Here is a 16,795-nt window from a genome sequence, read left to right as displayed (position 1 = left end):
GACCCGAGATATTCGACTTCAACTACAGGAAATTTCCCGGTCCGAAAAAAGTAACGCCACTTCACGGCTTTTGTTTGCAAAAGTCCAAAAAAGCTTCGAAACCAAGGATATCTTATTGGCTGAAGCTCAGCAAAAAATCAGTTTGTTAAAAGCAAAATTGGAGGCGGTACGGCCGGTCAAAAGGAAAAGGGTAATTCCGGATCCCAACGAGCTTTTGGTCAGCAAAAAAAACGTTTATGAAGCACAGGAAAATAATAGGGACTGTTTAGAGGATTTGAACGATGGAGAAGAGGTTAGCGAACCGGGAGAGCCTGACAATGATTGTATTATTGTGCGTTGATAGGTTTACATTTAAATCGGTTTATAAAAGGGGTATTTCGTCGTTACATTTTTCAAGGGGGCCGGACTTTAGGGGGGTCGGAGATGTGGAGCCCAACGTTAACCATTAGTGGTAATGGAATAAGTCCAAGTGTTAATAGGCCTTTAGTAGCTCGATCGATCGACTGAGCGTTGTCATAACAGAAACATTGGATTCTTATCTCTGCCCCCATAAACTCTTTATGAACGAGCCCTCCAACGACCCTCTGTTCTATACCCGCAATTGATGCGTGTGTCACGTAAAGGTCCGCACGTGCCTCATGGTTCAATGAATGTTATGAAGGCATAAATCCTCTATTCTAACAAGAAGCAAAATTAAAATGACAGAAGTCTTTGCTCTGTAAGCTTGTCCATTATGTTTAAGCACAATGATCTCTGAAACAAACTCAGATCTATCTGACAAGAGACTGTGCCTAGCGTAGGCAACTCAAATTAGAACCAAACAATCAACCACTTTTTCTTTAAATCAATGCCAAACCTCTTCCTTTTGCAACATGGCCAACTTCACAGGGGTGTTGGCCGAAGCACAGAGATAATCCCCAAGCAGCTCGCTCATGCCTTTGGCCTTGGCCCTCGCCACCCAGGCGTCCATCTTTAGCACCTCAAAATCGCAGCCGGCCTCGCACTGCAGCGTGGACCTGAGGTCCGCCAGCGGGATGATCTCGTCGCCGCTCTGGTACAGGTAGCACACACGGCCGGGCCAGGAAAAGTCCTTGTAAACCTCGTCGACGATCTCCGAGGCCGTCGTCTCCACCGTGACAAAGTCGAGCCAGCCGTCCCACGAGCACATCTCGGGGATGGATTTGAGCTCGCGCGAGTAGTGCATCAGGTTGGAGATGAGGTCGCCGGCCGGCTGGCCCGCCGCCGCCGCCGCCTCGGTGTTTTTGATGGAAGACGGCCGGTGGACCCAGATCGGCAAGTCGCACTTGTCGCTGATCTTTTCGAGGTACCGTTCGCTGGCCCACTTGCTCGCCACGTAGCCGCTCGCATTCCTGCTCGATATGGGAGGGTAATCTTGGACTGACTCGAGGCCCCAGACCTCCTTCTGCGTAAGCTGGACGATGCTGGCCGAGGAAACGTAGTGGAAGGAGATGCGGCGCGGCAGGCACAGGCGCACGAGCTGCTTGGTGCTGTCAAAGTTGGCCGGCTTGAGCGTAGCGTACGTCTTCATGAAGGACACGTCGGCGCCGTTGTGGATGACGGCGTGCGCCTCGGAGAAGATGTCAGAGAGCTCCTTGGTCGGCATTCCAAAGTTGTGAGTTGCCAAGTCTCCCCGGTGCACGACAACCTTGGGGGAGCGGAAGAGGTCGTCGTTGGGATCGCTCCGCACCGCGAGGCAGTGGATCTTTTCCACGACCTTGTCCTGCAGCAGTCGTGTCAGGATGGATCTGCCGAGGAAGCCCGTTGCGCCGGTCAGGACGACAACAGTAGGGTTCCCAAAGTGGTCGCGCCCGCCGCGCAGGTTGACGAGGTCCGGAGAGATGCGTGTTTCCTCCTCCCAGTCCGTCTCTGCGGTGCAAGTGGTGTCGAGATGCTTGGGACTCTTGGATAATGGCGTCGAGCTGGAGGACGAGAGCGGCGGTGCTATGAGGGCCGCCATGGCTGCCAGCGTACCTGCCTCAAAAAGCTGGAACAGGGTGGGCCTTGTGCCGAATGAGGCCTCGATTGCCGACCGAAGCTGAACGAGCAAGATGGAGGTTCCCCCGACGTGGAAGAAGTTGGACTCGTTGGTGATTTGGTACTGTGAAATTACACCCTCTGTTATGACCCGAGTCCAGAGCTGCGCCAGCCGTGATTCCGTGTCTGTGAGGTGGGCATCACTGTTGGCGGCCGAACTGCGATCAAAGTCTTGGGTCTGAGGCAGATGGAGATTTTTGATGGCGATCCTATCGACCTTGCCTGATGCGTTGGTGGGGAAGCTGTCGACGGGGAAAATTGCCGCCGGGCGCATGTACTGTGGCAGAGGAAGCCGAGCCAGGACGCCGCTGAAGTCGTGAGAAGCCTTGGGATCAGCCGTGATGGCAAACGCAACCAGAGAGCTGGCGCCCGTCGCCTTGTTCTTGTGCGCTGTGACCACGACGTCCTTGATCTGGCCTTCGGCGGTCTTCACGATGGCCAGCTCGACCTCGCGAATGTCGAGGCGCATTCCCCGGAGCTTGATCTGGGTGTCGCCGGCGATCCTCCCCTTGAGCTTGAGCGTGCCGTCGGTCGGGTCGATCTTGCCAACGTCTCCCGTCAGGTGCAGACGGGTCCAGCCGCTCTGGACGAACTCGGGAGAGGCCCATTTGTCATGCTTGAAGGCGGCAGAACTCAGCTTGTGGTCGCTGTATCCCGCGACGACACCCCCACCGCCGACTGCGATCTCGCCCATGACGCCAGCAGGTACGACCTTCTGGTCGGCGTCGAGGATGTAGACCGAGACGTTGGGCCAGGGCTTGAACCCTCCCGCCTCGGTGCTCGGCGGCGCGTCGCTGCGGTAGTCGACCACCCTCATGGCGCAGCAAAACGTGACTTCGGTAGGGCCGTAGCCATCGAAGAAGGCCAGATCCGACTTGGCTATCTTGCGCAGGCTGTTGACCAAACTCTCCTTGACCGGTTCGCCTCCGCAGACTAGTGTTCTCCAGCTGGACCTGCCAAGCTCTGAGCGACTTCCGTGCTCGATCCAAGAGATGGCCTCGGACGGGGTGGCACTCGTGAAGGTGATGCCCTCTCTGGCGATTATGGACGAGATGGCCTCTGGGTCGCCGCGCAGCTCCCTAGGGACGACATGTACAGTCCCTCCGTTGGAAAGGTCTAGGAAGATTTGACTCAGTGACATGTCGAAGCTGTACGAGCTCTGGTGGAGCGAAACCTCGTGTCCCTCGCGGTATTCCACCACTTTTGTGAAAGCCTCGATGCTGTTGCGCATGGATTCGTGCTTGATGACTATCCCCTTGGGTACACCTGTCGATCCGCTGGTATACATGAGGGCAGCGACATGGTCAGCCTCGGCTGCGATGGGACATCTACGTAGCTTTGTAGCCGGGGCGAGGTTCTCAATATTGACGAATTGCGTAGTTGCCATGGCGTCCCCGAGATTTTTCGTTTGGGACTGTAGGCGGTTGTTAACCAATATGAGGCTCGGCTCGCAATCACGAACAACGGACGATAGCCTTTCCCATCCCGTGACGATGTCAAGGGGCACATATGTTGCTCCTAGGCGCAGGATGGCCAGAATCGAGCAAATCCAGTCCGAGCTTGGATCAAGGAGAACGCCGACTTTGCTCTTGACGCCAACGGGGTGAGAAGAGTCGTTGCTTAGAGCGTGACTGATGCAATCGATTCTCTGCGACATCTCTCGGTAGGTAATGCGGTTTCCCTGACCATCTTTGACGGCAATGTTATCAGGGTAACGCTCGGCCATGTCATCGATGCGATGCACCAACGTGGCGGGCCATTGTGGCTTTTGATAGAGACCTGGAAAATCGGAAAGAAAAAAAAAAAAAAGAATGTCAGAAGTCATCACATAACACGGATGCCAAGAGACAGATCTGGATATCAAACTTACCGCGTCCAAATTCGATAGAAGCATTGACCTGACTGGTGTTGAAAATGGTCGCAGCCTTCAATCGAGTTGCTGGGTTCTGAGCAATGGACTTGACGAGCTCTAGGTAGATTCCCTTTATGAGCTCCATTTCCGTCCTGCCGTAGTAGACTGACTGGCCGGTCAGCATGATCAGGGATGAACCGCCGGGGTTTTCCATAATGTCCAAAGCCAAGTCGTAAGGCACCTCGCCCTGCTTGAAGCTGAGAACCTCACTATCGCAGTCGCAAAACTGTCGAACGGTCGATACTCCCGGCCGGTAGTTGACCATGGCCTGGAATACGGGGCTGTGGGAGCTGGTACCGGCGACGCCGAGGTCTTTGATCATAAGGTCGAACGGCACCGCGGCGTGGCTGAAAGCCGCCAGAGCCTTGGTTCGGACCATCTTGATAGCGTTTGCAAAAGTCTGGCTGCGGTCGATTTTGAAAAGCAGCGGCAGGAGATTGAGGTACATGCCAACGCTTGACATGGTTTCGGGAGTTTGGCGGTTCGCCGAACTGACGCCAATGCACAGCTCGTCGACGTCGACGAGTCGCGCCAGGAGGGTGTAGAAAATGGCGAGGTGGAAGTGGAAAGGTGACACTTTTAACATTTGGCAGACTGCCTGGATCTTCTGCGTCTCCTTTTCATTTAGGCAGAATTCGGTCGTGGTTATCGAATACGTGGTCAAAGGTATGCGGGATTGAATCTTGGCCAGAGGTAAAAGAGGAAGCACAGGCGGGGACTGGCCTCGGAACTCGTTGCGCCAGAATGCAAGATCGTCAGCCAAGCGGCCGGAGTCATAGTCCGAATGTTGCTTTTTGGAAAAGTCGAGGTACTGCAAGATTTGCGACTCGGGCTTGAGAGCGCCACCGCTGTATCCGAGCTGCAGCTCTTGCAAAACAATCTCGAGACTCACGCCGTCCATGTTTATATGGTGATAACCGATGAGGAGGCGGAACGACTTTGAACTCATACGAAGGAGCACGATTCTCATATTTTCACCCCGGTCGAGCCTGTACCTGTGCGCCGACAGCGCCTTGTAAAAGGCCTCGGCGTCAGCAGCGCCCTTGATGTCATAGACTTCGAGACCCAGACACGATGCTGCGAGCACCTCCTGCATGACGCCTTCCGAGTTCTCGGCGGCCGTGAACCTGGTACGGAGGGCCTCGTGTCGCCTCCCCACTGAAGCGACCGCTTCCTCCAGCTTCTGGACGTTGAGAGGACCTTGGAGGTTGATGTCCACGGTTATGTTGAGAGCCGAAGCGGGATTCTCGAGCAAGTGCTGCAGGAACCAGAGCCTGGACTGGGCAAATGAAATGGGCCCGCTGTTGGTGATCTCGAAGCCGGCGCTGGCGACGGCCCGGTTTTCTTCCAGATGTTTGCTTATGGCTGCCTGGGTGAGACTGTCGCCTGCGCCGCGCGAGAGTGGTGGGGCGTCTGGGCTGTCGGGCTTCTCAATCTCGAACCACGAACTTTTGGAATTCCACGGCGAAGAACCACTGGAGGAGCTGAGGATCTGGCTGTAGTCCTCAGAGCTAGGGGTGGATTTGGAGCTGGAGCTTTTGTCATCAAATGGTATCGACACTAACATTGCTGACTCGGAGGTCTGAGGGGCAGTTTCGATCTTGGTTGGCGGAGCCGACTTGTTCACCTTCTGCGCTGGAGGATCAATGGCTGGCGCTGTAGCCTTTTCAAGCCTGGCCTTGGCCGGTTCCTGCTTTTGCACTGGCGATGCCGGTGGCGCAGCTGCCGGCTGCTCCAACTTTACCCGCGGCTTGCTGAGGCCGGTTGCCTTCTCGTCAAATTTGGGTATCAGTTCCTTGGGCAGCAGCTTCTGAGCTTGAGCAATGATGTCGTCGACCGTAGCGCCGCTGAGAATCTTGAGCACTGGAACTTCGACCTGGAGCTCCTTTATGAACCAGGATCGGATGTCAACGGCGACCAACGAGTCGATGCCGAGAGCATCCGCCGTCAGGTTGCCGACAGGACGGTCCTTTTCGACCTGCAAAGCCTCCTGCAGCTTGAGGGCAAAGGCGCCTATACCGCGTTTCAAGGAACCTGGGTTAGATTCTGCATAATTTCTTGATGATGCTGTTCCAGGATCGACTCTGGCTAACTCACCGTAGATGATGTCGCGGATTTCCTCGGCACTGACGGCGTTTTGAAGCAAAACCTTGGTCTGGACTCTTCGGTGGCTCTTGGCAGTCTCGGCGGCCTGTCCTTGGTTCCCACCCGTCATCACCGAGTGCTGGAACATGGGGTTTTTGAACCAAGTGACTCTCTGGCCAGAGTCGTCGCCGTCTTGGATAGTCATCAGCCCCGTGGCGAACTCGTGGTTTTTACCGCGGTGTGACCGGCCGGCGAAGACGGCTTCGGCGAAGAGGGTGTGGAAATCCTGCTCCGACAGCCACCGGTTCCCGACCTTTTTCAGATATTCCTGCTGTGCGAGCGTCAACTCTCTCGTGACGTACCCGTTGCCAAAGATGGCGCCGATCGCCACGGCCGACGCGTTTAGTCCCCGTTTTCTGCGTTGCGTCGCGAGGCCGGACATGAACATGTTTGCTGCGGCGTAGGCCGACTGGCCCGGGTTGCCGACGACGGAGGCTATGGAGGAAAAAAAGACGAAAAAGTCCAGGGCCGTGTCGTGGAAGATTTCCTCGAGGTACAGGCTGCCTTGCACCTTGGGCCTGGTGACCTTTTCGACCCGCTCAACGTCGAGCTCTGTAAACATGGTATCGTGCAGCACCATGGCGCCTTGGCATACTCCAGCTACAGCCGGCATCGTGCTCTCCATGGTCTTGTATGTCGCCCGAACAGAGTCACGGTCGCAAACGTCGAGGGGAAGCACTTTGAAGTTGACGCCCTTTGCCTTCATCTTGGAAAAGAAAGCGCGGTCGATCTTGGGGTTTTTGCTGCTGACGACGATGTGACGGGCGCCTTGGTCTACCATCCATGCGCAGAGCGATAGGCCGAGGTTACCAGTGAGACCGACGAGCCAGTAAGTCTTGTCGGACTGAAACTTGACCTTGGTTTCGATGGGCTGCACAGACACGGCGACCGTCCTAGGTGTCGAATTCCAAGAGACGACAAACTCCGAGGGCGTCTCCGGCGCCGTCGCGTCAGTGGGTGCAAGCACCGGTAGCTCGGCCGACCCGTCCGGTCTGCTCATCATGTAATGGAACACACGGGAAACGAGCGATTGGATCTCTTTGGAGCAGTCACGCGTGGGCAAAAAGCCAGATTGAGCAGTCAAGTCGGCTCTCCGGATGACGCGACGCTGGGTGGGTGACAAGAAGCTGGAAATGGCCGTAGTGAGACCGCCGTCCTCCGTCATGTCCAAGATGCAGCAGCTGGACTGGGCGCCAGCATCACGCTGAATCATCTGTTTGATGGCCAGCTTCGGCGTCTTCGGTCCCACGTGAGTCCATTGGGTTCCAAGCTTGGACGTCAGATAAAGCACGCTGGCGTTCCCGTCAGTCGCAAGCCCGCCGACGGAGCTTGCCAATTGGTCCCGGGGCTCTACCATGATGACTCGGGTGCCGGACAAATCCTCACTGCCCAGAGCTGCGTGTGCAATCAAGACGGAGAAGAAGGTCTCGAGAGTGTCGACTGCACGGTCCTCTGAGATGAACATGCCCTGGAGAATGAAGGAGCTTGGAATGGCGACTTTGGACGTCAGGGTCGCAGCCAATCCCACAACGAGCTTTCCTGTGCGGCTCTCCTTTCCCAAGATTGGGAAAAGGAAGCAGTCTTTTGTCATGGCCACGGACTGATTGACAGAGTACATGACATGCACGTCGATGAGGTGCTCCCGTGAAACCCACAACGGAAGGGTCGCAGGAGCATCAACCTTGGTGAGCTGCCACGTCTCACTCTCGGTCGAATGACAAAGCTCGAGGGTACAAGCGTCTGTGTCCACCATCTCTTTGACGTTGGCCTTGCTCGACCGGTAGCGGTTGTTCATCTCGTGATTGTGCTTGAAGCGGGGGACAAAGAGTCTCCCCTTGGCATCGAGGAACAGCTCAGGTTCGGTAGAGTGCAACAGAGAAGACGACATATCCCCGTGTTCTTCCTCCCAAGATCCCGTGACGTCAAATCGGAGCATCGCGGCGGCAATGGCCGGGGCGCTCGGTGTCGTTTTGGACTCGAGGTCGAGGAACTGGAGTCGCAGGTGCAGCATTTCAAGCACAATGGTCCTCCCGAATCCAATCACCATCCTCGCGTAGGCGTCTCCCTCGCGCACACCACTCGTGACCCAGAGGACGTTTTTGGAGTGCTGGAAGATGTCCTGGAAGCCACGAAGCTTGCTTTGGTCTATAGACTTGAGCACAGGGCCGTCGAGATCTGCCAAGCACAGGAGACTGCCGCCCACCCCTAGATCGTCGCCTTGGACCTTCTCCAGAGACTCAATGTATCGGATGCTTCCATAGCGCGGGCTGAGGAGTTTCGTCACCTCGGAAGCCAACGCAGAACTGTTACGTCCGCCTCCGACAATCGTCAGCCGAGCGGGGATCACAGTGCCGTCCCGAGCAGCCTGGACCAGAGGCTGCTTTAAAAACTCGACCTTGTCGTCGAGAGCCTGTGCCACAATGACGGAGAATGGGACCGGGAGGGTTTCGTGGTGCGGAACACATGCTTCCACGCCGAAGCCGGTTTTCTTGAGAACCGCCTCCCACTCTTCCATACCGACGCAGGGAGATAAAGTCCGACCTTCTTCGGCTCCAAGCCACGCTCCAGGAAGACCGCCGAACAAAAGCCCGAACCTCATCTGCTCGTTTTCTGTGACCTCCATCAGCACAAGATAACCGCCCGGTTTGAGCAGTTTCCGAACGTTCGCCATGGTTTCGGCAAGGTTGCGGGTGGCGTGAAGCACCAAGGACGCCACGATGAGGTCGTACGAGCCTTGTTTGAACCCTTGTTCCACTGGGTCTTTTTCGATATCGAGAACTTGAAAGTTCATCTTGGACTTGTACGCAGCAAAAGTGGCCGAGGCCTTGGGGAAGAATCCACTGGAAACGTCGGTAAAATCGTACGTCGAAAACTGGTCACCGACCTCTTTGATGATCGCTTTGGTGGCCATGCCCGTTCCGCCGCCGATTTCCAGGACCTTCATGTGCGGATAGCGATGGGCGAGCTGGCCAGCAAATGTACCCATGTACGACGCGTATTGGGGAAACCCCTCTCCAAACTCGTAGAATATGTTGAGTTTGTCTTCCTCGATCATGTGCTCCAATATGGTCGTCTCTTGCTTCACCACGGCTACGATGTTCTCGCCGACGGCGCGCAGAAGCCTCAGATCGGGGCTGTTGGGGTATTTGTCAAAGATCTCAGTGATGATTTCCTTGGTATCATTCCTCCACTCCTCCCGCGCAAACGGGTTCGTCCCCCTGTCGACGCCGTCCAGGACGGAATCGTTATACTCGAGCAGCCTCTTGAAATTCCACTCCAAATCTTTGCGTTGGTCACGGGGGAACGCGTTGTTGAGCACGCGGTGGTAATAGTAGCCCACACGTTCGAGGGTGAAGAAGAACTCTTCATCCAGCGGTGGGACCGAGGTCGTCGCGACAACCATCTCGCCGTCGGGTGTCGCCACATTCCACGACATTTCGGTAAAGACACTAATGCCCTCGGGCTCCGACAGCGGCCGGGTCTGAAGCCCTTCAAGCTGTAGAGCCTTGAAAGACGTTCCCCGAGGCGAGTAGATGTTGATGTCGCCCGTCACGCTTTTTACGGCGCCGGTAAACGCAACCGCATCAAAGGGAACCTTGGCCCGCTGGCCGGCAAATTCGGCGCAGAGCGCCGGGTTGACGAGTATGCGCTCGAAACGCGTGGGGAGGTAGATTGAGCGCAACATGGTATCTCCGGGGTAAGAGTACGCCAGCATGATGGACTGAATGCCAAGGTCCAGAGTGGCGGGATGGACCAGCAACGGCGGTTGGACTTTTGGATCCATTGTCGACGAGGCATTCTGAATAAACCCTTCTGCGTATCCCAGGCGCCTTTTCAATCCCTCGAGTGCGCGGAATGGCCCAGAGTAGTTGAATCCAAGGCCGTCGAGGTTTTTATAGAATCGGTCCGCCTCAACGTCCAACAGGAAGACCTTGTCATCGTCATGCGGCTTCGACGGCAAAACATGGCGATCCGAGACACCAAGATTGACAACAACTCTGCAGACGGCATGGGTGTTCATGGCAAGAGAGTCGTTGCTGGCGGTTGAGTGGAATGCAAACCTCGCTTCTATGGTCTTGTCCGACTTGGTGATGTCGCTCAGCTCAATCGTTGCATCGACTCCCAGGTTGTCGTCCTCGTCAATCACCATGGCATGTCCGATTTCAAAGTCGAGGAGCTCAATGCACTGCACAGGGGGCGATTCGTCTCCCGCAAAGGCGAGCATGCACGCCTCAACACAGGCTGAGATGTACCCGGCCGCAGGGAAGACGATCTGGTTTTGGACTTGATGCCCCTCGAGCCAATCGACTTCGCTTCGCTTGATGATGTTGCGCCATCGCAACCGGTTTGGTACTCCGTCCAGCAGCTGGCGCCCAAGAAGCTCGTGTGGAGGATTCTTGCTCGTCCTGAAGGCTTTTGATAACCGAGACTCTTGCCAGAGCGTTCGGCTGTGATCCCAGGGATAGGTGGGGAGACCCTTGGTGACGGCAAAGGTCGACTTGGCTGCAGGTTCGCCGGCACAAAATGCCTCGTATGCACCGAAATCCACGACGCCTTCCCCAAATGTCTGCCAGATGTAGCCAAGGCCCTTGGACATGGCTTCAGTGCTGTTTTCTCCACGCTTCATCAGTCCAGTGTAGGCCAGTGGTGAGTCGGCCGTGAATTCTTGCACTATATATACCATGGAGATTTATGTTTTTTTTTTTTTTTTGTGTTAGTAATGCACAGGTCAAACCGGAACAGCTGGAATGGGAAAGAAAAAAAAAAAAAAAAAAAAAGGTCAAGATCAATTACCTGTTTGTTTGACAGGTCCTTGGAGAGCCGGGTGCGGTCCAACCTCGATTGCGAGGTCAAATCCTCCATTCGTCGAAGCACCCAAGTACAGCATCTCCAAGGCCTCGGTGAACCGGACCGGTTGGACCAAGTTGGCAACCCAGTAAGAGCTACCCAGGCTTACATCAGAGGGTATATCGGAGACGTCACAAGTAAAGACGGACGACACCCAGCGGCAGCCACCAGCCGGGCGCAGGGGTTTGATCCCACACTCCTCGAGCGATCGCCTGTACGGCTCGGCCAGGACGTTCATGTGATGCGAGTGGTAGGCGCGGTCGACCTGGAGCATGCGGTTGAACTTGTTCTCTTCCCCGAGGATGATCTGGATCTCCTCGATCGCATCCGCGTCGCCGGACAAGGTAACGCTGGTCGGGGAGTTACTCGCAGCCACGCATGCGCGACCTTCAAACGAGGGCAGGGAGCAGAGCCCGTGTGCATCGTCGAAAGTCGTCCCCGCTGCAAGCATAGCCCCCTTGGTCGTCACTAGATTGAGGTGCAGACCACGGTAGTAGGCCACACGGATGGCGTCGGACGCTGTGAGGTAGCCGGCGGCGTAGGCGGCGCCGATCTCTCCCGAAGAGTGACCGACGACGCCGGAAAACGTTATACCGGCGACCCTCAGGAGGTCTACCAGTATTACCTGCAGGGCAGTGCATAGGGGCTGGGATAAGGATGCCATGTACACTTGGGACGACTCCTTCGGGGCCAGCAGTTGGTCGCGCAGCGTCCACGAGGGCCTGTCCCGGGCCGGCAAAGACTGCAGACTTTGATCGAGGCGACGGACAATGCCGGCGACCATGGGCGAATCTTCAATCAGCTCAGCTCCCATGCGTGGCCACTGCGCGCCCTGGCCGGTAAACACGCCAAACACCCTCAGGCCTGTTTCGGGCGCCTTTTTGGTCGAGACTACAGGAGGGGGCAGCTGGGCGGATGCTTCCAGCTTGTCAAGCAGATCCTGCGGGCTCTTGGCCGCGGGTAACATGCTGCGGACCCCCAGGGTGGAGCGGCGGTTGCACAACGTCCACGCCAGGTCGCGCATGTTGACGCCGGTGCTGCCGGAGGCTGTTTGGCTTTTGAGGTAGCTCTTGAGGCGCTCCATCATGGCAGCGAGCACCGTCTCCGAGGCGGCCGACAGGGGAAAGGGAGCGAACGAGCAAGCGTTTGGTACAGCGGCCCTCTTGGTGATGTAGGCATCCGCAGACTCGACAATGGCGTGTGCATTTGCACCTCCAAACCCGAAGCTGTTGACGCTTACCCTCCGCGTGCCGGCTTCAGGCAGCCTTGGCCAGGGTTGAGCCTCTGTCAGGATCTTCAAATTTGAGTAGTAAGGCTCAATCTTGGGATTCAACTTGTGGAAAAGTCGGTTTGGCGGAAGAATGCCTGCCTGTAGAGCCGTGGACGCCTTGATGATGGCGGCGAGGCCGGCAGTTCCTTCGGTGTGACCAATGACTGTTTTGACAGATCCAACATATAGAGTGTCGTGGCCGTCTCTGGAATGGGGCTTTACATCATCCCCAAAAAAGGCCTCACTGATAGCGGCAGCCTCTATTGGGTCACCAGCCGGAGTACCTGCAATGTTTGTTTCGTCAGTGACCCGTCTCGCCCGAGCAAAGAATCATCAGACCGTATCAGTCTCGGCCTTTGACTTACCCGTGCCATGGGCCTCGAAAAACTGAGGTCGGTCGGTCGCTTTACGCAGATCAAGACCGGCCCTGGCGTAGGTGGATCTAATCAGGGTGGCTTGTGCCGTGGCACTCGGTTGGGTAATACCGGGGGTCTTGCCATCTTGGTTGATTCCGGTTTCCCGGATGATGCACTCAATGTGATCCCCATCAGCGAGAGCCTGGCTCAGGGTCTTGAGAACGACAGCTGCAACACCCTCCCCACGGGCGTAACCGTTAGCCTCAGCGTCCCACATACGACTGCGACCATCCGGCGATAGCATTTGAAGCTTGCTCTCCGCAATGAACTGCTCTGGGCCCAAGATGATGTTTGATCCGGCAGCCTGTTTGATATACGTAATACGTTAGAGAAACTCTGTCTGGCACTCTTGTCCTATCGCCGGTATTTTACTCATACTGCCTGCACAGGCTTCAGGGAAAATACTCACCACAGCGACCTTGGACTGCTTGGAACGAAGGACCTGCACAGCTTGATGCAAAGCAATCAGACTCGACGAGCAAGCTGTGTCGATTGTCATGGATGGACCGTGCCAATCAAAGAAGTAGGAAAGGCGGTTGCTCAAAATGCTGCGTGCAGTTCCGGTGGCGAAATAAGTTGGAAACTTTTCGACATCACGCGCGAGCATATCCATAAAATCGGCGCTCATGACGCCAACATAAACGGCCGTGTCGGAGCCTTGAAGTTGCTTAATAGAAAGCCCAGCCGATTCCAAAGCCTCGTACACGGTTTCCATAAGCAAACGCTGCTGAGGATCCATGGAGCTGGCCTCGATCGCTTTAACCCCAAAGAACTGGGCATCGTAGGTACGCAAATCTTCGTCGAGCAGGTAAGAGTGTCGCACGTTGCTAGTACCATGATGAAGATTCTTTGGGTGGTAAAACCCATCAGCACTGAATCGGTCATCTGGGATTTTCTTCAACAGGTCGCGTGGTTTTTCCAGTAATTGCCAGAGCTTCGAGGGGCTGTCGCAGCTTCCGGGGAAGCGGCAGCCGGTGCCAATGATGGCGATAGGCTCATTCTGGGCAACCATAGTGAATTGGTGGAAAAGGGTAATCTAGAGCTTGATGGTGAGCACTTTGGAAAGGAATATTTGAAGATGGTTGACCCAGTGGTTGGTCTCAAGAGTCTCTGAGGCTTGGAGTTGTTGATCTTGGTTGGCACCTTGCCGAATGAGCAAAGCCTCTACATATTATTTGACGCTGGACTTATATAGAGATTATCATCGGCTTGGTCAAACACCACACTCTGTTCTTGTAAGTGTCTGAATCAAAGCCCCTGTGGATTATTTGGAGATAGTCAGTTGGGATCCCGAAAAAAAAGAAAAAAAAAAAAAAAAAAAAAAAGAAAAGAAAAAGAGAACATGGATACATAAGCCGGCTTGAGATGAAAGAAGTGGTGTTTTAACCCTGAGTGGCGCTCATTATTACTAGCATTGCTTTTTGTTGCCGCTATTGTTATCGCTCTTAACGCCTTCAGTGTCACTAGCGCTGCTACTTATTATTAAGAGCGCTGCTACTATTTGCGCTGTTGTTATCGGGCGTAAAGTAAACTCGCGGACTTGAAAAAAAAAAAAAAAAAAAAAAAAAAAAAAAAAAAGCTCAACTAACTAATGGCAGGCACTACACGTTGCCGCCATCCAGCTGCAGACGTTTCTAGGGTAAATTTGCTGCTGTCTTCATTTCCAGTCATCTCGCTCTTGCGATTCGGCAACTGCCTCTGTTGGGGACCCGAACCCCGACTCGGTCAAAACAATGTCTGCCGACAGAAGATACATTTGTTGATCATGATGACGGAATGAGACTGACAAGCAGGTCCATCGAGGTTCGGAGCCTGGATGCAAGCGCAGCGGAAAGGCTGAATCATAGTTTCGTGGGTGTTCTGTTTGTTTTGTTCCAGGACTCAGTGGCAAGGAACTTCAAAGAAGCTACATGGGCTCTCCGAAAAGGGCATCACATAGTCAGTTGGAATCACTGGTTTGCAACACCAGCCTCCATGGTCTTGTCAGCATTGGGTGTTTGAGGTTGCAACATCCTCTGTAAAAAAAAACAAGTCGTTCAATCACCGAATCGATTCTTTCACAAGGGTCTAGCTATTTCATAACAACGTCCCGACTGAATCGCAACCACATGGATACCTTCAACCGTACGAATAATCACGGTAGATGAATGACACGTAGCGCCACATCACGCGCGCACGCGCCTGCACTAGTCTGGGTCCCATTGTTTTGACACGATGGCAACGACCACCATTTGCATTCCCAAATGCACCACTATTTGCGATGCCAGATTGCGGTAAAAATGTCTGTTCCGCAGCGCGATCCGACCGAAAAACACATGCCATAATCGTAATTGAGTTTTTGCTCGTGTATATGCGCAATTGTTTGTTTTCCATGGCAATTTGGTGGCTGCAAATAATGGTGCAAATGGTGGCCGTTGCAACCGTATCAACATTTTTTGACCTTGCAGGCGGTTACGTACTACGTAGTAGCCCATTGGGCGAATGAACCTTTGGGCTTGTATCTTATGGAGAGTATACAACGGTAACGTTGGGCTCCACATCTCCGACCCCCCTAAAGTCCGGCCCCTAAAAATATCTACTCAGCCACGTCAACCCTTTGTTTTATTTTATAAATATCTAGACGAATTTTTCACTTTAGAACTTGCATTTTGAAGATTCTTGCTCCAAACTTTCCAATGAAACAGTACACTGAAAATCAGCTTCTTGCTGCCATTTCTGACATAAGAAATGGCAAATCAGTTCACAAAACCTCGCAAAAATGGGGTATTCCTCGGAGTACCCTTCACGATCGTTTAAAGGGGGCCCAGTCAATTCAACAAGCGAAAAGATTTTGTCAAAGGCTTTCACAGGAGCAGGAGACCTATTTGGCAGATTGGGTACTTGCGCAGGCCGCGTTAGGCCTTCCGCCAACGCATCAAGAACTACGCTATTTTGCGGAACGAATTCTTCAGGCCGCCGGAGAAAGATAAAGCCTTGGGAAACATTGGGTTAGCCGTTTTATAGCCCGATATCCAATTTTGAAAACCCAAAGGCCCCGGCGAATAGAAAATGCCCGGGTTAATGGGGCTACAACCGAGGTAATTAAATCTTGGTGGTCCTATTTGAAAAATCCCGTTATCGATACTATAAAACCGGCCAACCGTTGGAATATGGACGAAACAGGTATAATGGAAGGCAAAGGATCTAATGGCCTGGTGTTAGGGCGTAATAAAATCCGGCCATTACAGCGAAAAGAGCCTGGAACGCGGGGTTGGACGAGCATAATCGAATGTGTATCAGCTACGGGGGCTGTTATACCTCCCCTCGTTATATTTAAGGGGAAAAACGTACAGCAACAATGGTTTCCAGCTGATTTAAGTCCTTTCGATACCTGGCAATTTCATGCAACAGAAAACGGGTGGACAAATAATGAAACAGGTATCGAATGGTTAAAAAAGGTGTTTATTCCAAATACCCAACCTTTAACTCCTGAAAAGCGTTTATTAGTTCTCGACGGCCACGGATCACACGTCAGCGACGAGTTTATGCTTGTTTGCCTCCAAAATAATATTCAGCTTTTATATTTACCTCCTCATTCGTCGCACGTTCTTCAACCGTTGGATTTATCGGTTTTTGGGCCGTTAAAGGAAGCTTATCGACGTCACCTGGGATTTGTAAACCAGTTTTGCTGTTCAACGGTTGTTGGGAAACGAAACTTTCTACTTTGCTATCGAAAAGCCAGATCAAAAGCATTTATAGCAAAAACCATTCAATCTGGTTGGCGTACGACGGGGTTATGGCCGGTGAACTTGGCAAAACCACTTTTAAACCCGTTTTTATTAGAAAATAGCAACGCCAACGTCGAAAAAGGTAGAAATAACGGCTTCCAAAGGGATAAAACACCGGAAAGCCCAAACCAAAAAATTAACGACCAATCTTTACTTATTTGGAAAACCCCTAAAACGACCCGAGATATTCGACTTCAACTACAGGAAATTTCCCGGTCCGAAAAAAGTAACGCCACTTCACGGCTTTTGTTTGCAAAAGTCCAAAAAAGCTTCGAAACCAAGGATATCTTATTGGCTGAAGCTCAGCAAAAAATCAGTTTGTTAAAAGCAAAATTGGAGGCGGTACGGCCGGTCAAAAGGAAAAGGGTAATTCCGGATCCCA

General features: G+C 53.7%; 1 protein-coding gene across 1 annotated transcript in view; it reads right to left on the bottom strand.

The window, feature by feature from the left end:
• Positions 1-844: 844 nt before the first annotated feature.
• PpBr36_02211 (uncharacterized protein) overlaps positions 845-16,795 on the bottom strand; it is a gene marked incomplete at both ends in the record, with an annotated part of 33,940 nt that continues 17,989 nt past the window's right edge. Inside the window, 6 exons of the mRNA XM_029889393.1 lie at positions 845-3,834; positions 3,926-5,980; positions 6,065-10,783; positions 10,907-12,514; positions 12,596-12,950; positions 13,056-13,646. Coding sequence (XP_029753650.1) covers positions 845-3,834; positions 3,926-5,980; positions 6,065-10,783; positions 10,907-12,514; positions 12,596-12,950; positions 13,056-13,646 — 12,318 coding nt within the window. The remainder of the gene's footprint in view (positions 3,835-3,925; positions 5,981-6,064; positions 10,784-10,906; positions 12,515-12,595; positions 12,951-13,055; positions 13,647-16,795) is intronic.

Source organism: Pyricularia pennisetigena, chromosome 3 (assembly GCF_004337985.1).
Source record: "Pyricularia pennisetigena strain Br36 chromosome 3, whole genome shotgun sequence".
In the NCBI taxonomy this organism is placed as follows: domain Eukaryota; kingdom Fungi; phylum Ascomycota; class Sordariomycetes; order Magnaporthales; family Pyriculariaceae; genus Pyricularia; species Pyricularia pennisetigena.
This window is presented reverse-complemented; position numbering and strand designations above follow the sequence as displayed.